Consider the following 24,622-nt stretch of genomic DNA (forward strand, 5'->3'; position numbering starts at 1 on the left):
CATCAAGCAAAGACAATTATCTGTCATATTACAGACAAATTATGTATAGCCTATTCAATTATGACTCATCTTCAGCATCCATAGCTTTTTTATCTTCAGGATCTCGATGTTGAAAATATAATATTACAAATGTAAAATAAATAAAATGAATAAAAAACTGAAAACAAATAGTGAACTTGTGTATATTACAACATGAATGGTTTATTCTACAATAATATTATTATTCCTATTATTACATGGCTAATTACCAAAGAAATATATGGCCATGATACTCTTATTTGATTAATAAATCAAAGCATCAGTGTGAAAATCTTTCAAATTTAGCTTAAACAATACATAAATGCATGAAGACATGCATGCAGCAGGTTTTTCCTCCACTTATTTTTTGCTTACGAAATTATTTCCTTCATCCAGAGAAAATTATTGCCTACATTCAAAAGGAAAAACTATTAGATGTAAAGAAAAAAGTAAAAAAAAAAGGTTCATATTTGTTCAATGTTTATTAAACTTTCCCGTCACACATTTAAGAAATACAACACCATTAGAAAGCACAGACCATCACCTTATCCACTATTCATCTACAGACATGAACTGATTTAATTAATGAATATCAGCCTCATCTTCAGCATCCATACAGCTTGTTGATCCTCAGGATGTCAGTTTTGGACATTCCCTGCCTTTGTCCGATTACCACAGTATCATCAGGAATGGGAGTGATGGTTTCCTTCCAGGGCTGGATGGAGAAGGCTGTGTTTCCATAGTGCATGATAGAGCCGTAGTCGTATGGAGTGTTTTGGTTGTTGGTGTTCTGTTTCTGGAAGTTGTAGGCCATAGCAGGAGAGATGTTCTCCCAGTTGATTTTGACATACTGGTCACGATCGCTCCTGGTTTGCTCATGGTAGAAGCCCAGGGCATGATTGAGCTCATGTTGTACGATGCCATGGTAAATACAGCCGTTCCTTTTGAGGGAGACCACCTGTTTTCCACCAGTTCTTCCTAAATTAGAGAAGCACCTGAAAGGAGAGAGGAATAAAGGGGTTACATGTTGATTATTTTTTTAAATAAAGCCTGTTAAATGTTTCTTGTTGGTATTGTGTGATTGTTCTCACCCATCTTTGTTCTCAATGCTGATGTAGTCGGTCTGAGTTGATCTAGCCACAAAGCGGATGCAGGTTTTGCTATTAAAGGTCGACATGGCGTTCGTAATCACTGATTTGTCATAATTAGCTGCAAAAAGGAACCACAGGTTTAAAATGTTGTCTAAATGAATCATAGATATATTCAATGAATGAAGGAGATTCACGTACAGAATTCATTGCTCACTATGTAAGGGACCTCCACTAAGTTGTTAGAGTTTTTCTTCCAGAAACAGTTGTTGTTGAGGCAGTAGAGAGCATTTCTGGTTTTAGGAAACACCAGATCTCCTTCAATCAAGACTTCAGAAGATCCTGATTTAAAAAGAAACATAATGATGAAATAGCAGAACATATTTATACATGTTGACTACGTTGTAGCACTATTTTGTGAAACCTAAACTATCTTTATAGATATCAAGGCGCCTGACCATTGTTGGACTCCAAAATCCTTGTAGTGATGTCCACAGTTTCAGGCTCCTATAGTGGTAGAAATAGAGAAGTTTAAGACAATTAATTTGAGGACTGTTAATCATTTAAGGGAGAGACTAGACACGATCTTACCATGAGAGGAGACGCCTGAGAGATGCCAAACAGCAGCAGCAGAACGGAGAGGGAGGCTCTTGTGTCCATGTTGCCTCAGTGTGTGGAGATGTTCAGGATGCTCCTGTGCTGAGGTTTGATGCCTGTGAGCTGTTCTGTCTGGACTTTATAGTCACCTGAATAGGTGGGTCTACTGGGGGATTATATAGGGTCTTAGTGTCCAGAGACTAAAATGTTTACCTACAGGGAGGAAACTCTGACCTCGCCTGTTGGTCCACAATCAATACAGTTAAGCTTTATTTATTTATTGGTTTAACACTTAATGCTCTAATTCTATTTTTTTTTAAAGTGCCTCAAAACTGTTTTAAACAGTGTGTCCACAAACAAATCTGTTTCCACTTATTAAGAACTGTATACTTCTTGCTGTCCAAGTAGGTTTTCATGATGGTGCCAAATAGATCCACTAAACATTGTGGATGTTATAAATGTAATATTTCAAAGGTTTTTTTTACATTTGGAATATTATATTTTCAACATCCTGGATAAAAAATAAATAAATAAATAAATAAATAAAAAAAAACACATAGAAAATAAATATTGAACTTGTCTTTATTACAACATGAATGTTTTTTTTTTGTGCAATAAAATTATTATTATCCTACATATTATATGGCTAATTACCAAATAAATAACTGGATGTGATACCATTATTTTATTTATAAATCAAAGTATCAGTGTCCAAATCTTTCATATTTATAATCTAAAATATAAATTACAAGAAAAGGACAATAATAAAATAAAAAAAAAATAATCAAAGCTTTCCGTCCTGCCCCCATGCTTTTTTATGGGTTTCTCTTTGGCGATAAAGAAGAAATCACACCCCTCACTAGAATGGTATGACCCACATTGGGCTTTGGGCTTGCGAATCACATCCAGCTGGGAGGGATGATTATTTTTAAAGGATTTTCATATATATTAGTAACGCGAGTATTTCTTTCAATGTACGAATATCTTTATGAAATTATACTATTCTAATTGATGAAACATTATTGTAAATGTATAATTAGCTATATTTTTATCAATAAACCACCTCTCCAACACCCTCAGTCCCCTGTAATGGATGGATCCATTGTTTCCCCCCTCGTTCTTCTTCTGCGCAGGCCCAGTAGTCCCTTGCCATCTGGGAGGTTTTTGTGTGTTCAGTTTGGAACTGCCATTGTCTTGCTTTGTTCTTGGGTTCAAAAAGCCGTTTTTTATCTGAATTCATTTCGGTAAGCCCACCATACATTTTATATACGTACAATAAGCTTATACCGCTTCATTTTGATTTGTTGTATATCCTCGTTTTAAAAGGATGGTCGTTTTTGGGGGGCTAACGTTTGTGGTAAGCTGTTTAAGTCATGATGGCGGAGCTCGCGACATGATGTCAATTAAATATAAACAATATTACCTTTAGTAGTTTCGGGCTTTTAAAGTTAGTTATGTAATATATTGGCATTGCGCTCGTCTGGGTCTGAAATGCGTGTAAATGGTGACTATAAGTGGCTATGAACACTGTTTGCAGTGGTTAGGCCTCATTTTAGCCTGTTAGCTTTAACGCGAGACCGGCGCGTGAGAGTTGCCGTTTAGATCTAACAAAAAAGTTATATACACGTAAACGCATTTTAATACTTCTATGCAGTAACATACCATATAAAGGTAAGAATTGAATTTTATCTGAGCAATAATAAACTATGTATAATTTAACGTTACCCACTAAACGACGTAATTGAACACTTACAGATTGGATTAATAACTACACGTCTAAGTTAACTGGAACTAATTAACGTTAAACCAGATAATTGTTTGATAATTGTAAAGGTTTAATTTTCTTATAATGTATTAAGACCGTTATCTAAAGCACTTTCTGTTGGAATCTTATTGATGGTTTTGGAAATGTACTGCCACATCTACATGCGGTTTCTTTGTGTCCTACAATGAAATGTTCTCTAATATTGTTGTTCTTTTTAAAGGTGTCTTTTATGAATAATCAAAAGCAGCAAAAGCCAACGCTTACCGGCCAGCGTTTTAAAACGAGGAAAAGAGGTAAGTATCCCAACACCAGGGGTTTTCCAATTGGGGTCTGTACGCTGATTTTTTTAAAACTTTTTTTTTTTTACTAAGATAATGTATATTAGCTAGAGTTAACTAACGAAATTTATTAAATTGATTTTGGAGAAATATAAGACATTTTCAACTGGATATTTTATTAACTTTTAATTACAGTTTATATTTGTGTTTTAAGGCCTGCCAGTTTGAACATTAAAGCAATTTTAGACCATCAGATGTGTATTATGTTGAACTAATGCCTGATATATTGACAAACGAACACTCAGACAGCTCACATCACTTGAAGATTGCGCACAGAGCAGTGCAGAAACGAGCTGTCCTGTGACAAGTCACAGGTTTGACATATATTTAATATTTTGAAGTACAAACCACAGCTACATAATGAATAGATGGGATGAGTAATTCACACGCACCATCTTTCTCATTAATGCATTCAAATAAATGTAATGTAGGGCCCCTGTGTTAATTTATCTCTATCTGATGAAACAGAAATCTGCCCCATACACAATAAATGCTGAAAGTGAACGGTTTCCTTCAAGTATTTTAAAATCACAAAGAAATGCACTTTCATTAGAAAAAAAAATCCACCTTTTAATAGTAGAAAATGTAAACAGAGTAAAAAGCTTATCAGGAACTTGCTCAACCTTATAAAGGCAAAACCATTAATCAAGGTTTTTATTTTTGGTCATCCTTACAGCCCCAATCCATCCATTATAAAAGTCATACACAAGGCTTTGTGGGAATTAAAGGCCTTCTGCAGTGATTCGATGTATTTATGTAAGAAATATCCATGGTTAACAAGTTATAAACTAAATATAGCATTCAACTTACGAAAAAACTAAACTAGCACGACAGTCACACATAGTGGCCCTCATTTATCAATCTTGCGTAGAAACGGGCGTATATATTGGTGTAAGATTATGCTTACACTCCTCTCATCGCCTGGTTTATGAAGCTGTGCGCACCTCTGCAATCCAGGTGTACGCAATACTTGCCCTTGATAAATGCCGTGGCTGAAAACGATCGTCATTAGAATAACACGCCCCTATATATTCAAGTCTCCACCTCCCCACGCCCTCATTTTACACCAAGGACACACGGAAGATGGCAAAGCGAAACTTCTACGACATAGAGATCGGGTGCGTCTCAATCATCTTACTAGTCCACTATTCAAGGCATTGATTAGGACATAAGTCAATGGGCTGACTCCCTGATCAGTGTCCTGATTACTGAACTAGTGAGATGATTGAGACACGCCCATCGAGACCATCACCAGGGAAGGGGAAAAAAGCGAAATTGTTTAATTTGGGAGTTTAAAGAGTGGGATTAAAGGCACCTAAAAAACAAAATATGGACCCAAATTACGAGAACTGTTAATAGTGTGGAGGTTGTGAAGCGCACTCCAGCAGTTTAAATAGCTGTTTGGATGAGAAATTCAAAACATGTTTTGAAACAATTAGCATTTAATTTCGTATCAAGGCACATGTAGGCTATTGGGGTGTATGATAGTGATGATGTGATGTAGAGTAACATTCATTCACATTAATAATTGCATGACAATTTGTAAGATTCTTCTTATTATTAATGATGCTTATTGTTATTTAGAAGAAGAATGTTATTTATTTTATTATTATTATTATTATTTAAAAGAAGAAGAATGTAATTTTTATTATTTTGTCAGTCTGAATTATTTTCAGTCCCAGTCCGTGCACAGCTGCCGGGCCTAACCCTGAAACGTCAGGTAAAGCGCACAGGCTTGCAACTGGAGGAATACATATGCCTACAAATCAAATGCTTGGTATTGCACAAATTAAACATTGAATTCCATGTTGCACAAAAATAAACACTGAAGTTTATAATTACTTTGTTGTTTTTTTTACACTGGGTCATAATATAGCATATCTTTGTCAGTGCGTTTTGTGGTGTTATTGTTTTTCTGCGCATTTTCGCACTAACTCAACTTGCGTACACAACCTCCTGAGCTGGCGTAGGATTTGAGCGTGCCGTACGCCAACGTCCATATTGATAAATCTCAAAGTCACCGTGGGTTTGGGTGTTCTCAAGGTGTACGCTAGAAATTTGGTGTACGCACTTTTGATAAATGAGGGCCAGTGTGAGCATTTTGAACTGCGAGAGCCATTACACTTTCTTTGTAAGTTGAATATGGAAGGCGGAAGCTAGATATTTTACTTTTTTTTTTTTTTTTACACAAATCTATCTATTTGCTTCAGAAGGAATACATTTTTTTTTCTATAACTAATTGTATTTGTCTGAAAGAAGAATGTTATGTATACTAGGGCTGGGTATCGATTCAGATGTTCCAATTCGATTTCGATTCACAAGCCCTCAAATCGATTCAATTTTCGATTCAATTTTGGATTCTCGATTCAACTCAAATGAATATAGATTTAATACAAATACTATAGGTATTTATAAAAAAGAACAGTGAACATAAATGGGTAATTAAAAAGAAATGAAGTGCCACAAACCTGTGTATTAAACTTTTTATTTTAGGTACACCTGAGTAGCCTACATTAAAACAGAACGCATCTCTATATTTCAAATCCATACAATTGTTAAATACAACTTTGATGCAACTTTATTCTAAAAAAATAAATATCTGAAGTATTTTATGGATATTGATATATTTATTCTAAAACATAAAAAGGTTATTGGATGATTTTTTTTTTAGCAACTTTCAGTACACGACAAGCTTTTCTTGCGATTTTGCCGCTTTGTCATGTGTGCATTTACTTTTCATACGCTAGAAACGCATTCATTATTTTTTTTACAGTCTATGGTTAATTCCTGGAGTAGTTGCCGTGGTAACGGACAATACCTTAACGTGCTGACTTAAGTTGACTGGACTAATATTATTTGAGGAAGTCTGTTTATAATATAAGCTATTAGGGTTTGAATTATTGATCCTGCGCTGTATATTGACTATAATTTGAATATGTCTATAATGGCTAACGTACGTGCTTAAGTGACTGCTCAATTTTGGCCTTTGAGAATCGATTCTGAATCGACCAGATTTTAATAAACGATTAATCGAAAAATCTATTTTTTTTTTTTTTTTTTTTGCCCAGCCCTAATGTATGCATATGACTTAAGGGTGTGTAAATTGTGGGATACATTTTGTGAACTGTCCCTTTAACCCTTTAAAACCGAACGTGTCGTCGACGACACAGCCAACCAAGCTGTATTGAAGTTACCGTAACTCTTCAACCCTTTGCACTATCATAATAATTTAAATTGCTCCTGAAAGTAGACATCCTGCGCTTTCCGCCTATATAAGGCTTATGACGGCAATGTCATGTTTTCCATCGGCAAATCACCGTGGCTTTCGGGGGGGAGCGGGAAGGGGCGAATAGAACGGAGATACGGAGCGCGGCAGAGTTTTATAGGATTTTTAGATTCCAAAACACAATTAAAAAAGGACAAAAGCATTGTGAAGACAGTGTATACAAGATAGGAGGCTATTGAGTTTATCTTTGACACTTGGAAAGCGGCTGAGAGGGACTCTTCAGACCCAGAGACTGCATATTCAGATGTTGAGGAGGCATTTGTTGCTACCCTTGATCTAGACATGGATTGGTAAGTGAAGCTTGTCTTTTCTATGCTAAAACTGTGAGAAATGTTGGTGAAATAGGCATAGATTCAATGTTTTAGTTAAAAATATCCCTGTTTCATGCATCATAGTGTGTGTGTGTGTGTGTGTGTACACGCCCGTATGCGTTGCATGTGTCGTTCATGTGTTTACATGCACTACATTCATGTGTTTGTGTGTTCAAATGTGTTTGCATGCATGTCGTTCATGTGTTCGCATGCATGGCATTCATGTGTTTTTCTGGTTTCATGCGTTTACATGCATGTGTATGTGTTTACATGTGTGTGATGTGTACATGTGTGTGTTGGCATGTGTGCAAGTAATTATTTTGTATTATTACGTCATTGTTATTTGGTTGCATTTATAAGTGTTTATTTTGTTTTTTTACAATTTTGCTTTAATGTATTATTTTATAATGGAAAATACATTTATACATATATTGTGAGTTTGTAATACAAGCTTGTTTTGTTTTTTTCCCCAGTGTGGCTTGTACAAAAGCAATCGGGCCCTCCACAACACCACCTCAGAGGGGCCGTGGGGTAAAGAAAAAGGCTCCTGAGTGAAAACTCTGCAACCCAGTGTCACAAAAAGACTTGTATATATGTATTATAGTTTATTCTTCAAGTTTAAAGTGTTAGATTCTTTAGTTCAGTGGGTTTCTGATTTTTTCTCAATAAAAAGCAGTAAAATGTATTCCCGTTTTTGCCTATTTAAATTCTATTTTCAAACTTACCATATACAGTGAGGGTCAATAACTGTAATTTATTGAAAGCCAGTTGTCTTCTGAAAAAAATAACACCTTGCACTTGAGGATAGCACATTGTGTTATAATTCTACAGTCAAAAAAAAAACAAAATATGTGAAAACGCCCCTTTTTAGCTTTACGTTCTAAAGGGTTAAGTTTTACGATGAGTGTTCCTTCACATAAGGATGTTCATATTTGGAGGTCAATGGCAGTGACCCTTGTCCTAAGAACATCCTTGTAATTTTTCAATTAAGTGCTGCCCATTTTAAAATGCTAATTTCTCTGCAGATGAAAAGGAGAGATTTGACCCTACTCAGTTTCAAGAAAGTATTGTTCAAGGCTTGAACCAAACTGGCACTGACTTGGAAGCAGTTGCAAAGTTCCTTGATGCCTCTGGCGCCAAGCTCGATTACCGCCGGTATGCTGAGACACTCTTCGACATCCTGGTGGCTGGAGGAATGCTGGGTAAGCAACCATTCATGGCTAGTACAGTGTACTGAAATTAGAATAAACAATCTTAATTTAATCTTGTGTATATATCTTTCTCAGCCCCGGGAGGTACTCTGTCTGATGACTTGACCCGTACGGAGTTCTGCCTCTTCACTGCAAGTGAAGACCTGGAGACCATGCAGGCGTACGCTCAGGTATTTGCCCTTATATGCTGGCAAATATTCTAATTTTAGAGCTTGTTCTTATTTAATGTCACAGTGAAGGATATAAATGGTACTTTTTGGCTTAATCTTTACATGTTTCAACACTTTCCCCTTGTGCCGTAGGTTTTTAACAAGCTGATTCGGCGTTACAAGTACCTGGAGAAAGGGTTTGAAGAGGAGATTAAGAAGGTAAGCACTATTGTTGAACTAAGGTTTACCACATTTGTTAGTCAAACAAAGACTGTGTCATTGCGCATCTGGAAAGTCCCATAATGTCGCACTCTTTCTTTTTTCAGCTGCTGCTGTTTTTAAAAGGGTTCACCGAGTCGGAGAGGAATAAATTGGCCATGCTTACTGGAATCCTGCTGGCCAATGGCAATATATCAGCCTCCATCCTGAGCAGCCTCTTTAATGAGAACTTGGTCAAGGAAGGTAATGGCAGATTTAATAAACGGCAGCCCTTTCCAAGTTAAGAATTTGTAAACTTAACTAATTTTGTGGGTTTTATTGCAGGTGTCTCTGCCGCCTTCGCTGTGAAACTCTTCAAATCTTGGATAAACGAAAAAGACATCAACTCAGTTGCTGCTAGCCTGCGTAAAGTTGGCATGGACAACAGGCTGATGGTAAATCTCATACTGCAGAAATGTATTCAGAAATAGTTCACCCAAAAATGAAACTATCCTTTACTCACTCTTGATGAACATGAAGTTTATGGGTAACCGGACAGTTGAATGGCCCCAATTACTTCCATAGTAAGGGAACAATACAATGGAAGTCATTGGGTTTCCAACATTCTTCAAAATATCTTGTTCAACAAAAGAAAGAAGCTCATTTGAAGCTTTTTGAAGCGTTTGAAAGTGAGAAAATGACAATTTTAATTTTTGGGTGAACTATCCCTTTAATTTTTTTAAATCACAAATATAGATAGTTTTAATTGATTAGATTTAGGGCTGTGCGATATGGCCCAAAACAATTATCACAATATAATTTTCCATATCAGTCGAAATCGATAAATATCCCGATAAATGTAAAATCTTTATTTCTTTAAAGTTTAAAGGCATATTTTTGCTCCTGAGTAAAATATGTGTAGAAAACAGACAGTTAACTGTGGTTTTAAACTATCCTTTATTGTCGAAACATGACAAACACTTCCCAAAGAGGTAGTTTTATAATAATATAATTATTTAGTGATTATAGTTTGGTACTGTTAGCGTTAGCTTGTTGTAAGTCACCCACTGCAACTAACAAGGTAGTAAGCCTGTGTGTGAATGTAGTTAATGTAGATTTACCTCTGTGTTGGGCTCAATGTTATATGGAAGAACTTTGAAGAAGCAGGATAATTTGATAATATGATAATTAAATAATTCCGTGTGGTGAACGTGAACCTATAAGCATGCAGTCCACGTACGTCGTGGTTTCTTGAACTGATTTTCTGAAATCAAAGAGAACTGTAATAGATGAGTGCCAGCCAATGATATTGCTGTTTGCGGATTTGTTCTGCCCCTAACTGGAGAACCCGGCATATCTGCTTGTTCTTAAAAGCTGAATAATTCCAAATCAACACTGTTAATTTGACAGAAAAATGCAACAAAGAAAATAGTTTGCATGTTGCGCTGCAATTGAAAATGTTAAACTTGTACTAAGAGTAAAATCTAAGAAATTATTAGCCAATGGCTAATAATAGATATTTGGTCGCCCTGAGTGGAGATTTGGTTACATGTGAATGATCAATCATATTGTGGAGGGTTGTCTCGTTGAAGCATTAATTTTAAGTTACTAGAGGCTATTATAACCGACTCGTGTCCGAGGTACTTCTCGAAGTTTTGAACTTTGGGTTTTGGATCCAAGTGGACTTCTGTTTTTTTTATTTTTATTAACCTGTCATTCTCATGCCCAAAACAGGAGCTGTTCCCTGCCAACAAGCGTAGCTGCGAACACTTCTCAAAGTATTTCACCGACGCCGGGCTGAAGGAGCTCTCGGACTTCGCTCGCAACCAGCAGTCCATTGGAGCGCGCAAAGAGCTTCAGAAAGAGCTGCAAGAGCAGATGTCCCGCGGCGAGACCCTCAAAGACGTGAGTTTGTGGCACATCAACAGCTGGGCCACTTTCAATTTATAGATTTAAAATCCAATAAATTATGATTTAAAGTGATTTTGTGTAACGTCATTTTCAGTTTCGGCTATGGAGGTTTATTGTGCCCGTACTTGGCTAATGTGTCTTTGTTCCCCAGATCATTGCCTACGTTCGCGAGGAGATGAAGAAAACAAGCATCTCTGAGCAGACAATGATCGGCATCGTGTGGACCAGTGTCATGAGTGCTGTCGAGTGGAATAAAAAGGAGGAGCTCGTCACAGAGCAAGCCATCAAACACTTGAAGGTATCTACACCGCCCATGGAAAGGCATTTTATTTTATTATTATATTATGCTCCATGCTTCACTTTTTTTTATATCTGATAGTAATGCTTCCTGCTAACTTGTTTTGCAGCAATACAGCCCACTGCTGAAGGCCTTCACCTCCCAAGGCCTGTCTGAGCTCACCCTCCTGCTGAAGATCCAGGAGTACTGCTATGACAATATCCACTTCATGAAGGCCTTCCAGAAGATCGTGGTGCTTCTCTACAAAGGTGTGTCTCACTATGGTAGTTCTGTACAAAAATGTTACCTAGCGAGTTGAATACTGTACTTATTTTTTACTGTAGGTATGTAGGTACTGTAGGTGATATTTTTTATCAGTGTTTTTGAAGCTTTACTTTCTTGTTTTGTCTGCCTGTAGCTGATGTTTTGAGTGAAGAGGTTATTCTGAAGTGGTACACAGAAGCCCATGTGGCCAAGGGAAAGAGTGTCTTCCTGGAGCAGATGAAGAAGTTTGTAGAATGGCTGAAAAATGCTGAAGAGGGTAAGCTGGGATTTTTTTTTTTCATTGAAATGGAGCTTAAAATGGTTTATGCTGATATTAATTTACCTGTTGTCTTTCAGAGTCTGAATCTGAGGAAGAGGAGGGAGACTAAAACACAATGTCAGCAGAATGTTTTGTTACAGAAGTGCTTGTCTTTCTATTTTCTTTTCTTTTTTTTCTTTTTTTTTTTTTTTTTGATTCTACCTCCTGTTTTTTCAAACCATAACATTTAGATGTCATTTAAGGGCTTTATAACAAATGGTTAATTTTAACAGATTTTTCTAATATAAAGGTTTACACTTAAAATAGCACAAAAGTTGTGGTCAACCTTTGTAATTATTTACTCAAGGAACTTTTAAGTGTCGACGCCACAGTTTGGACATCTTAAATTATTATGATTTCTTTATGAATTGACATTCCATTGATTTAGATCAGGCTGCCTTGTTTGCTTTTAAGACGCCCTTTTCTATATGGTATTGATGCCTTCATGCCCCGTTACGATCAGTGTCCACAAAGGGAAGAACGGTCAGCTTGTCTCATTGTGATGTTATTGCCAAAGGGTTAAGTCCTTCTCCCATAACATCCATCAGCGTTCTGTTCCCTGCCTATGAAACTGTACAGCGCTGAACCAATAGCTGATTACCCTGTAAAGACCCTTAAATGACTCCCACCACTTCTATGATGTATCTCCATCTTATTTGTCACCAATTTCTTTAATCTGAATAACTAATTGACTTTTTTTAAGAAATAAAGACCTAGAAGTATATTCTTTGTTTTTTGGCTTTTTTTAGGAGTTTACACACAAAGTGCTGAAACCCTATTGTTAACTTTCCCATTATGCATCATTCTCCATCTAAACCTGATAGGGCAGACCAAACCGTAAGATGTAGAGGCTTGAAACTTTCAGGGCTAGTACTTACACCAACTACGAGTGTCTCTGAGGAGTGCCCCGATCGGCCTGACCAGGGCGCTACAAAAAAGTGGGAATTTGGGTTCATGGTTTCTAAGGGCTGCCAAAATGTCGGAGCCACATTTACTAATAACTAACTTGTGAATAGAATGAGATTTGTCTCTAAACTTGGGTCACATGACTGAGTTCAATAATTGGCCACTTGGTGGCGCACTAACAGGAAAAAAGAAAATTGGTTATAACTGCACCCAACCATTAGTCTGATTATAATTGTCATGTATTGTCTTTATCCACGGGGCCATGATAGTCTGAGAACATTGATGCATACCAAGTTTGATATGCCATCGGCACAATGCCCTGAAGGAGCCTGAAAAGTTTCAAGCCAGGGTTTTTCCCTGGAGTCACCTTCCTTGACTCCTGAATACTTGTGAATCCAACAATACTAAACATGGCAGGTTTCGCCTTATGGTTTGTGTAATGGTGTCATTTAGTGTTTACAAAACTTGAAATTGTTCCAAAGTGCTAGTCTGATTGAGACAACCACCACAGCGCAGTAATGCGCTTCCTGTATGTATTGGGTCCCCAGAAAGGTCTGTTATTGAAGGAGAAAGACCTGAAAGGGCAGAAACTGATTAGAATCAATATTTCATTGAAAATGGACACGATTGATTACTCAAACAAATGATGTTTTTTTTTTATTTTTTTATTATTATTATTATTATTATTATTAAAAAGTTGAATGCATTTTGAAGAGTGGACCCTTACACTGACATGTATGCTGGTGTTTCTTGAGTCCCTTTCACACTGCACGTCGGATCCGCAATATTCCCGGAACATTGCCTGGTCGCCTTCTGTGTGAAAGCAACCACGTCCCGGAATTGATTACCGAATTGAACCCGGGTCGTGACCTAGTAAGATTGTGGGATTCGATCCGGGACGAGCGCTGTGTGAACAAAAGCCAAAACTAATGCCGCAACGTGTAAGTTACGTAGTTATTGTGCGACTCCTAGAGCTGTTTTTTTTTTATAATACAACCCTGCAGTGCCAGAAGAGCTAGTCGGTGTTTTAAACGCAGAGAGTGTTCGTATACAAAAGAAACTAAAAATATAGCTGCAAGCAGCCATTATAGGGGCCAAGCGCAAGAAAAGCAAACAAGGAAGCCAGCAGCAGACCAACTGCAAAAATAAAGACATTTGGAGACAATTTTTAAGCAAAAAAAGAGACAATTACATGTTTTGTGTAATTATAGCCAAATGATTGGATTTTACTACCCCTTACTATCAATATTTTGAGATTTGGGCTTTAACATATAGCTATCGACCTATGTTTTCTGATTTTCTGACGCTGGTTTCGTCTCGATCGGACCAGCGGTTTCGAAGATATCAGCTAATGTTTTATAAGCACTTAAATACCATGCTGCTCAAACCGTACATCGAAACCTGACATTGGTATCATTGGACTCAGCAAGGATTCAGGAGTCCAAAAAAGTTACTCCCATCAAAATATGTCAACCACACCCAAAGTTATAAGTGTTTGAGAAAAAAAAATCTCCACTAGGTGGCGCTGTTTCAAAACTTCTCAGGCTACTTTAGGGCATTGTGGTGATGACCCATACCAAGTTTCGTAACGATCCGTTCATGCATTCGTAAAATACAGCATTTTAGCACATTATTCAAAATGGCCAACGCCCAAAATGGCTGACATGGTAAAATCTGATATCATTCGACTCGGCATGACTCACTGAATCTAATGAGAACAATTTTATGATTTTTGGATAAACGGTTCAGAAGTTATAAGCCAAAATAGCCATTTTTGCTATCTCCTGACCAGTAGGTGGCGCTGCGTCAAAACGCTGCATGTTGCCTCAGGTCATGCTTGTGATGACACGTACCAAGTTTCGTTTGAATAAGACAAAGCGTTGCGGAGATCTAGCCTTTAATGTGTTTTTGCTAGCGCTACGTAAAATTTGTTTGCGCGGTTATCAAAAACGATTTGACGAATCAACTTGAATTCCATAACTTTTTGTCAGCACTGTCTGAAGATGATCTGTTTCAATTTTCGTGAAAATCGGAGCAACGGCCTAGGAGGAGTTCGACAAAGTAGATTTTTAAGAAAATTCAAAATGGTGGGAAAATTTGCATACCGGAAAATGACATCATAGGGTGCAATCGAATCGGCTTGAGCCAAGGAATCAGAAATTTTGTTTCTATCCCTTATGGTTCAAAAGTTATGAGCATAAACATGAGTGAAATTTTGGACAGTTGGTGGCGCTAGAGGGAAGGGTTTAGAGACTCCAAATTTGGTCTGTTTACTAATGGTACTGACCTCTATCAGTGTATCAAATTTCATAACTTTCCCGCAAACGGTACTATGGGCTGCCATAGACTCCCATGGCGGAAAAAGAATAATAATAATAAGAATACTAACGATTTCAATAGGTGCCTTTGCACCTTCGGTGCTTGGCCCCTAATGAAACGAGCAGAATTGTCACGTTTCAACTCGATCCGGGACTGTTATGGGTTGTGTGTGAAAGCGCACATATTACGGTATTTCGCTGGTTGTGTGAATGGACCAAATCCAGCGGCCCGGGAACAAATGCCAGGTCGCATTATCCGTGTATTTGCAGGAATCGCAGTGTGAAAGGGGATTCATCTGATATGATCTGCACGATAGATGAAAAATGAGTACTGCACTTTTGTTAATGTTTAAACAGCTAGTGCTTAATTTCATTTAACCATTTCTTCTGGTGTATATTGCAAACACAAGTGAACATGAACATGAATCTTGAGTGTTTGTGTTCAAATGACGCATGGTTAATAATAGTTGACTGAATATTTTTTTATAAAACAAAAGTAGATGAAAAAGTACAAACACGTCAGCCCTCAGCCCCCAGCCCACAAACCGGAAGTTAAAGGCCTTCAATGCGAAATGCCGTAAATGCTTGAAACGTGGTAAATGCTGCTTGCAGCTTTATTTTTTAACAAGCTGATGTTTGAATAATTCAGGGTTCAGTTTGTCATGAAAAACCTGGAAAAATCATGACGTTTTAAAATGGCCTGGACAAGTTATGAATACTTGTTTATATACAGTGTGATCTGTAACAGGATAACGTTAGGGCAAAATTAGAATATGTAACGACAACGTTCGGGGAATGATAAATATAACAATGGGGGAATGTTAGAATATAACATTGTAATTACTGTGACATGCTGTGATGTGAAATTTGAACATGGATTTTTATTATTTTACATGTAGGCCTGTGCAGTGTTACATGGAATATGTTCAGAAAAGTCATGTAAATTTATTGGTTAGAAATGTATGAATCAACATTAGGGGAATGTTAGCTGATAACATTAGGGTAACATTACAATATAAAGTTAGGGGAACATTAGATTATAATAACATGGCTAACCAAAAACAAACCCTTATCAATAGCATTGACTGAAGAAGTGAGCTCGTAACCTATCAAATTATTTTTGGTTCCTAACAAATTAAACAAACTTAAAACATAGTTTGATAGGTAACGAGCTCTATGAGGACATGCTTTTTTACAGGTTGAAATCACTGTAATTACGACGTGAGAACGCACCTTCAGTCAAAACACAATCTAAAACAGCCATAAACCGAAAACACTGATGATAAAATATGTTGCACTAACATTAAATGAGAGTTCTGAGGGCCAGACACCGTTTTATATCCAACCAGCTTTGTCAGCGTTATTTCAATAAAGGTTTATTTATTGTATTAAACCACATAAATTGTCATTGATTAGTTAAGATTTGCTGTGATTTGAAATTTGAACATGGATGTGTGTTCTTACATGTATACGTTTAATAGAATGTTAGGTCATAATGAATATTTGTCTCAAAAGTCATAGAAATGTATTGGTAGAAATGAGTAGGCTATGAATCCCAATAATTACAAAATCAGATTTGAGGCCACCGTTTTAAAGGGATGTGCAATGTCTTCCACCAGAGGGCACTACAAAACCCAGGATGAACCACATTCAGAACACATCTTTCAAAAATAATTTAATGGTTTGAAAAAGTCACAAGAACAGACTGTTTTCTTGTACAAAAATATTTGATCATTAAATAGCAGCTTGTTTGATGTTTGGCATGTGCAAAGGACCACTTTTAGAAGAGAAGACAATTCAAGTATTAGAATATGACAGGCCAGTGTTTTAGCGAAACCAAATTGGTATGCATTTCGTTACAATAATAACAAATGATTGACAAAAGCCATGTCACAGTATTTCCAGTACAATATGTGGTACTTTCATTGCACTTTTTTTATTTTCTATTGTGCACATTTTTAGTAAAAGGACAAAAAAAAACCCATCCATTTTCAGAAAGTGAACGCAAGAACGCAGTCTCTAGAGATTCATGAAAAACCTACAAGCAGAAGTTTTGACTTGTGCAAGACACTTAGGTAAACATTTTGGATAGACATGGCTATGCTCTACATCTTTGTGCTTTTACAGATGTATAGTATAGCTACCTTTAAATGTGTTCAGGTGCAAAATTTGAAAATAAGCTAAATTGTAATCGCAGTAATGTTAGGCTCAAATGTGTTTGTTTTTCATATTCTGTTAATGTAAACAATACAACGTTTTAGCACATGTGAGGATTCAGTAGTGTACCTGATCCTAGTGCATTCTACAAGACAGAACCATTGACCATTGAAGTTGACCATTCCTCTAAACCATTGTCAAATTAAAACATGTGCCAAATTAAACTGCCTTAAAGGCGCAGTGTGTAGGATTTGTGAGCGTCTACTGACAGAAATGCAATATAACACATAACTATGTTTTCAGTGGTGTATAAAGACTTTACATAATGAACCGTAATGTTTTTATTACCTGAGAATGAGCCATTTCTATCTACATACACCGCAAGTCCCCGTGCAGTAAATTCCTCATTTTGCGCAATCATGTTTTTACAGTAGCCCTAAAAGGACAAACTTCTCTACAGAGCAATAACTACTCTTGCAGAGAACTTTTACAGAGAACTGCTGTCTCCTTTAATGGCATTTTTGTCCTGTGTCAGCCACTGTAGCTTCTCTATGTGCTTCGAAAGGGAGGGGTGAGTGGTGGGCAATAGAAATTCAAGATCTCGCAGCTAGATGCCGCTACAATTTTCACACTGCACCTTTAAGTTGATTGAAAAGCAAGACATCTGCAGTTAACAATAGCCAATGAGGAACCAGAGGAATTACCAGCTACCCGTATTATTTTTGGTTACGTTTGGTGCAAATTCTCATATAGCTATTAGCATGCGTTTGTAAGAGATACTATTATGGATAATGTTTGTGTAATTGATGCACCAAGGGCCTCAATCATTTATAAAATATTGAGTAGAAACTGTCCTAATGATCTTACGATCCTTTCTCAGAGACCTAACCTCTTTTCCAGATGTGAAATCTAAAAACCGCATATGATCTGGAAATTGTGCGCAGCTGAATGGTGTCAGATCTCTGCCTTGTAAATGGTGCCTAATTGAGGTCCTTAACAAATAAAGGGTCGCCAGTTAACATCCAAATCATTTTCATGAGAACGGTAAGCGACAAGAATTGAATTTTAGCGTACACACTTTCTAAGGGGCTTTCGGACTGGAGGAATCTTTTCTAGTTCCTAGATCTATTGGCGGAAGTACCCGGATTTTGCCGTGTTCGCAGCAATTTTATTTCTAGGAACTCCTTTTGGGGGAACTAAATTAGCTTCTGATTCAGAGTAGGGTCTAACAGAGCATAATAGGAAGTACCAGTTATATACACGGAAACACCAGCACCCGCAATTTAAAAAAAAAGTTGTCTACAGATTATAGTCTATATTATTTACTCCACTAACTTGTGCTGCCTTCAAGTGCTATCGAAATTATCGCTAATACGCGTTTTCTAGGTAAAAATTGCACATGGACGTCATCCCATTTCAAAATTTGAATGCGATAAGCTCGTAATCACGACTTCAGAAGTGGGAATTATCAAATATCTGATAGCACTTGAAGGTGGCATAACTACAAATATGGAGAACAGTCAAAATAGATCACAACAACAAGTGTGGCTTGCGTCACTTCAGAGTTCTTATTGGCGGTGTGGAAAACTAGGAACATTTTCCTAGGGAAGCTTTTAGTTCTCAGGAAACCACCCTGGTGAATAGTTCCTATAACTACCCGGTGCGAAAACCCCTTAAGTCCAAATATATGGTACGCATATTTTATAAATGAGGCCCCATGTGCGTACCATAACATCGACAACAACGGTCTTGAAGATTGAAATGCATGCAATGCAACAAGCCTCTGTCTTGTAGAGTGCCCAAGATGTATATGCTTGTGATTTGGACTTGAGGTAACATGGCCTTCCCTCACTCAATTTCACGCAGAATTTGGCTCAGAATCGCAAGCATCTCCTTTGGGGTTGCAGTGCGAACTTGTTGTACCCTTTTCCTGAGCCTGCACTGGTGCGCGCTGCTACCAAAGTGTGGACTCAAAGAAAGACAGCAAGGACTGAGGGTAGCATTTGAGGTCAAGGTCATGGCCCAAGGCTCGTGTTAGGGATCATGTACCTTGTTCTCAAGACATGAAAGATCATGCTCGTGTTATAAAATACTTCCACCTTTAGCATTCGGTCATGTGCCACTTGAACTTTCTGATAAATATTTAGCATGCTTTGCCCAACCCAAATTCTCATGCTGAGGTTAAAATCTTGTGTACAGTCTCGAGAGCCAAGTTGGGACCGGGGTCCCAGCTTAGATGTGGAGGGGATGAGATCTTGCCTGCCGTTGTACTGACAGCGACCACTGCAAACCGCAAGGTTTCAATTACCATCATGTGACGTGCAGGAGGCAGACACAAGACTGTTTTTTTAAGGCAAGGGATGGTGTAGCTTACTATATCTGATACTGAAATAGCCTCCCACCAGGTGCAACATTACACATATTCTCCGGTTACATTAACCAAAACACAGTTGATAAGGTGGCCACACATGCAGAGGCAACTCATTTTATAGGAAACGCAGAAAAAGTGCAGATTCATCTCTCTTCTTGTCGCTCATTTTGTATGTCCTCAGAGAGATTTAAAAAAGCATATACAGCAGAACGTCTTGTCTCTGTGCAAGGCGATGTCTCTTTACATGTAAACATTCAGAAGTTGAGAGCTCAAACGCAGCAGCAGTCAGTCAGAGAACTTCTGCTGTCACGCAGTTGTGTGCTTTTCCCCGTCTCTAAGCTGCAGAAGTAGATGATAATTGAAAGGTGTTAGAGTTCACACGTGCACCATTGTTATGTTATCAGTTTACAATTCTGTGTGAAATACACAGGCATGCGTTATTGCTGTTAAAGAGCTTAGGGAACTTTTCAAGAAAGAGTAGAGGCAAGTAACAAAATCCAATCAACTTATTATATTACCAAATACGTCAATTTCTGGACATTTTCAAGCAAGTACAACCTTTATAGATTCAACTGGTAGCCGTTGCTAGTTTTGCCTATTTCAAGGACTCACCATTTTCCTTTGGTTACTCAGGCAGAAGGTGCAGATGGGTCGTACTGGTGGGGTTTTGAGGTTGGTGTTGCTTTGTAAGATGTTTTGGTATTTCAGACATGGTTGCCCGTCCCTGCAGTCCTCCCCTAGCAGAAGCACGTTGGCCAAGTGTGAAATGTAGCTCGATGCCAGTCGCAAAGTCTCAATTTTTGACAACTTTCTGTCGGCCGGCTCCGTGGGGATGAGGGTGCGTAGAGCCGAGAAGGCGGTGTTGACGCTGTGTGTACGGTCTCGCTCCCGAGCATTAGCTGCCTGCCGTTGTTTACTCACCCCTGAGAGTCTACGGCCCCCTCGGTGTCTCCCCGACTCCCTGTGTCCCCGCACAGGGCTCCCTGCTCCGGTGGATTTCTCTGAACTGTCGCTGCCGCTGTCGAGTTCATCGGGGTCGGAGGGCAAGCTCTGGGTATCGTGTGCAGGATGTGCATGAGTTAGCCCTTGCTCGCCTGCGGTGGACTTCATGGTGTACGCAGACAGACTGGTTGTTGTGGGTAGTCCATGGCATAGATGCTGGCTGCCCATGGTGCTTTAAGCTGAGTGAAAATAGCAGCCGGGGGGCAGCTGCGTCTGATCCGGTGTCCAGAGATCTTCCGTGGCCCCGTGGCACTTCAGCATGCCATTTCTTGAATGACTGATCCCTTTCTGGATTTGTCCGCCACCATGTGGCTGTGGAAAAGGATGGACAGGTGGAGCTGAGGGGCACCTGTCATAGCCCAAAGAAGGAGGACGTTTGAAGATATATAAATAAATGCACGAGCTAGCACACATACAGGGATTTAAGTGTTTGTCACACCTTTGGGCTGCAATATTGGGGTACCTAGTCCTCTGGGTGACCTTGTGCAGGCCAACAGGAAGTCAGGGTCTGCTGTGCTTTCCCTGAGAAGATCCACCTCTGTTTTGTCCCTTCATTCTTGTCCATTCATCTCTTGCTCCTGATATTGTTTGCTTAACATTTCATGGCTTACAAATGTCTTTGCATACTATGCATGCAATAGCTTAGCAACCTTGTTGTTTGACCCAGTGCTAAATTTAGCTCAGAAACATTTACAGACAGAGACTGTTGTCGTTGCCTGTAAAATTTCATATCACATGTGCTGTGGGTCACATCAGGTCCAAAAGGAGAGGCACGGTTGGGTTTTTACTGCATGTAGGGGGCAGTGTTTTAAATCTGACTGAATGTAATTCAGAACACCTGTTTGACATGCTAGCAATAGCTGTTTCCATCCAATGTTGCATAAGAATATCACATAAAACATATCCGAAATAAGCACTGCATTGATTTGAAGAGAACAAAAAAGAACATTTAAGACAGTTCGGGGAGGTGATTATACCAAACAACTTTGACAACAGACTTTGCAAAGGTGTTTCAGAATGACCAAAACAGCATTTTAGATGCTTTGCAACTAGAACTGTCCACTGGTTGGTCCAGTTAATGATTAAAATGGTCCCCATGGTTTTGAAAATGGTATCGAATATTTACACTTTTCCAGGTATCGTATCAAAGTTAGAAATTCCGGTATCGTGACAACACTCAGTCTATAGGTGTGTAGTGTTTCTTTATGAAGTGACATCACCATGTACTGGCCTGGCATGAATAATACAACGCTTTTATTAGTTTTCACATATCCATGTGTACAGGGTTCGTTTTGACAAAGTTGGAAAAACGCTTCTGTTTTTTTAGTACACTGTTGTCATACTCGAAATGTCTTTTCACCAGTAGCTGCAGTTACTGCTAGCATGTAGCTCACAGAGTTAGCACTGTATAAGGGTGCGCTCTCTTGTATGCTGTCATCCTATTTCTCTTTAATACCCCGTCTGACTGAACAGTCCAGGTGGGTCCCTGTCTCTCAAAAAAGGCATTCTGTGTTCCATCTTTAGAGGCAGTAAAAATATCAGTTACCGTTCACCATAACTATATTGCACTGCTTATTTTTTCTATGCTAGTTGCTTGTTTTTTTTGTATTACATTTATTTACATTGATCATTTTTTCATTAGTCATATTCTATGGCTTATTTCAGCTAATCCTGCCCAGCTTTCAGCTCCAGCTTCCTTCAACACACCCTCCAGGAAATGTTTAGTATGCCCAGTAAGACCATAATTAGCCAGTTCAGGAGTGTTTAATTGAGGTTGGAGCTAAACTCTGCAGGACAGTGGTCCTTCAGGAGCAGAATTGGACACCCCTGATTTAGTTACCCTCGGTAGTAGGACACTAGGCTTATATTTTTATGTAATGGCCACTAGATGTCAGTAGCACACCACTTCAAGGCAAGAAGCACATGTAGTGTGTTCTTGTTAGTGTTTAAGAATTGACAAGGATATAAGTGAACTAATAGGGCATGAGAACAAAAATAAATCCCAGTGTGCTGTTGCCATAGAGATTTAAAGTTCTAGGAAACTGTTTATGAACAGCCAAATCTTAATGTATGGCACGCGTCAGGGCTTCATTTAAATCTAAATTCTCATCGACTTCCATTCAGCCATTTGCTAAGTTCGTCCAAATGAGTTTACTGTTAAATCTTTACTCCTCCATTCACATGACAACTCTTTACTAATTTGTTTGACCCTTTAAGCTCTTCTTTCAGAGCTAAATTACAACATTCTCCCAAAGTCCATGCGCACATGCTAACGCAATACGTATGCTGCATCCTCAATGAGCCGCCCGTGGCCCAAACATACGCTCCGACTGGTTTGTTGTTTATCCTGACAGCATCGCCTCTAATCTTTAAGAGTGTCTGCTGGGATGCAAAACAAAGACACGCCATTATAATCCTCTGAGAGTTTGCTTGGCACTTAAATTTGCAGGTGAAAGCTCCTGGTAAGTTGCAGTCAGGCATTGGCTTATTGCAATGGTTTCCTGGGTATGTGGGAGCAAGCGGAGCATGAAACAATATTTTCATTGAGCGGTTTTGCAGCTCTAAGTTTACATAGACAATATGACACAGTTTACACTCCAGTTCCAGTTGAGCGAAGGTGAGTGCCAATTAGCATTTTAAAGGCCTAATTTCCCGTGGAGCAAGATTATAAAGCTCTGTGTGCACCTTTTGAGCACCTGTTTTAAAACTCTGTTGGAAAGAGTGAGATTTAGATTTCCAAATTAGAACACTTTCAAAGTTCCAACAAAAGCCCTGTCTTTGGCAGATTTCTCTCTGTGGTTTGAGTGCTCTTAAATTCAGGTCATTGTACAAACAACACCCCGTCCACCTACACAAATTCACACACTTTAAAAGTAACCAATCTATTTTGAAACCATGCCATAAAATAAAATCCAAGTGCTAAGGGCAATTGCAAATCCGTGGTCTACTGCACAGAAGCAGCAAGGGACCATTAGCATCTTGTTATGCAGTACATTTTAATGTCCTCAGTATGTATATTAAATAAGATACTAAACTCACTTCTTAAAGTAAACCTCCCAATGAAGTTAAAATAGGGTTTGAGTGGATATTGCCATTTTTACTAGTTGTGCTAATTAGTTACAACAATGCTTTCCATCATGTTAGCCTTTTGCAAAATCCAGGTCCTTAAAGTCGCAATGTAACGGAAGTAGCATCAGATCACATCTTCTATATTGTGATGTACATTTGAGTGAAATGTATCATTGAAAAATAACTGTGACTGGACTTGGTTCTATGCGTCAGTTGTTGATTAGATGAAGGCGGAACTAAATTTGATCTTTCAGTTGAATATAAAAAAGGGGCGTGGTCCGATTCCGAAAATTGTTTGACAGGAAAAAAATATGGGTTAATAACGTTATTTTAGTTTAGCCTATACTTTAAACACATTTTTTTTAAACAAAAAAAAAAAATTCCAGTGAAAGACAACATTTTTCAGTTGGCCAAATTGAATTTCTGTGAATTAAATTGCATCAAGTCACAGAAATTCAATTTGGCCAACTAAAAACATTTAGATGTGATCAGTCACTAGAAAATTTTCAATTGGAGACCAGGGGTCTCATTTATAAAGTGTGCATATGCAAACAAAATAGGGCTGGAAACGTACGTACAATAGTTCCCACGCAAAGGTTGTGATCTATAAAAAACAAACTTGACAGGAGAATGTGCACACCTTTAAGCAAACTTTGAGCTGTGCGTACGCACATTCTGGAGACGAGGACTTGGCGACACAGACGGTGAGGTCGTGAACTGAAGTTAGATTGTAGAAAATAAATGTGAGAAGAACGATTATAAGATTTAATGAATGACATTTCATTTTCACTCAATTTCGTACGTTCCACATATTCACATTGTCATGAAGATTAAATCCAACAGTGTTATTTGTGCTGATTGTTTTAGGCTATATGCATCTAGTAACATCCAAATGTAATTCAAAATGTATTAAAATAAAATATCGCTGCCTTACAGTCACATCGTCTACAACGGCAGTGCAGGAGATGGCGAGACTACATGTGATACAGAATAGCATGAAATACTCTTTTATTAGAGAACTGTAGAACACAGTGTAAAAACGAAAAAACATAAATCCTCCGGTGACC

General features: G+C 38.2%; 3 protein-coding genes across 4 annotated transcripts; 1 reads left to right on the plus strand and 2 right to left on the minus strand.

Moving 5' to 3' along the window:
• Positions 1-622: 622 nt before the first annotated feature.
• LOC137039477 (hatching enzyme 1.2-like) lies at positions 623-1,833 on the minus strand. Of its 2 annotated transcripts, none has more exons than XM_067414785.1 (5): positions 1,698-1,833; positions 1,565-1,613; positions 1,308-1,448; positions 1,110-1,227; positions 623-1,013 (listed from the first exon to the last, which is right to left on the minus strand). In XM_067414785.1, the coding sequence occupies exons 1-5, from the start codon at positions 1,764-1,766 to the stop codon at positions 623-625; spliced, it is 768 nt and encodes a 255-aa protein (XP_067270886.1). In that variant the 5' UTR covers positions 1,767-1,833. The 2 variants fall into 2 exon arrangements, with proteins under 2 accessions (XP_067270886.1, XP_067270887.1); XM_067414786.1 differs by having other exon boundaries at positions 1,683-1,766.
• Positions 1,834-2,828: 995 nt separating this feature from the next.
• Positions 2,829-12,456, plus strand: bzw1a (basic leucine zipper and W2 domains 1a). The gene is made up of 12 exons (XM_067415745.1): positions 2,829-2,947; positions 3,689-3,761; positions 8,429-8,605; positions 8,690-8,784; positions 8,917-8,982; positions 9,090-9,225; positions 9,307-9,416; positions 10,696-10,866; positions 11,024-11,170; positions 11,280-11,418; positions 11,568-11,690; positions 11,771-12,456. Exons 2-12 carry the CDS (start codon positions 3,698-3,700, stop codon positions 11,800-11,802), a joined length of 1,260 nt encoding a protein of 419 aa, XP_067271846.1. The 5' UTR covers positions 2,829-2,947; positions 3,689-3,697; the 3' UTR covers positions 11,803-12,456.
• A 2,635-nt stretch (positions 12,457-15,091) lies between these two features.
• On the minus strand, positions 15,092-20,975 carry si:ch211-246m6.4 (transcription factor 15). The gene is made up of 3 exons (XM_067415746.1): positions 20,926-20,975; positions 20,097-20,835; positions 15,092-19,823 (listed from the first exon to the last, which is right to left on the minus strand). The coding sequence occupies exons 2-3, from the start codon at positions 20,652-20,654 to the stop codon at positions 19,791-19,793; spliced, it is 591 nt and encodes a 196-aa protein (XP_067271847.1). The 5' UTR covers positions 20,655-20,835; positions 20,926-20,975; the 3' UTR covers positions 15,092-19,790.
• Positions 20,976-24,622: the final 3,647 nt, after the last annotated feature.

This window comes from Pseudorasbora parva, chromosome 14 (genome assembly GCF_024679245.1).
Source record: "Pseudorasbora parva isolate DD20220531a chromosome 14, ASM2467924v1, whole genome shotgun sequence".
Classification (NCBI taxonomy): Eukaryota; Metazoa; Chordata; class Actinopteri; order Cypriniformes; family Gobionidae; genus Pseudorasbora; species Pseudorasbora parva.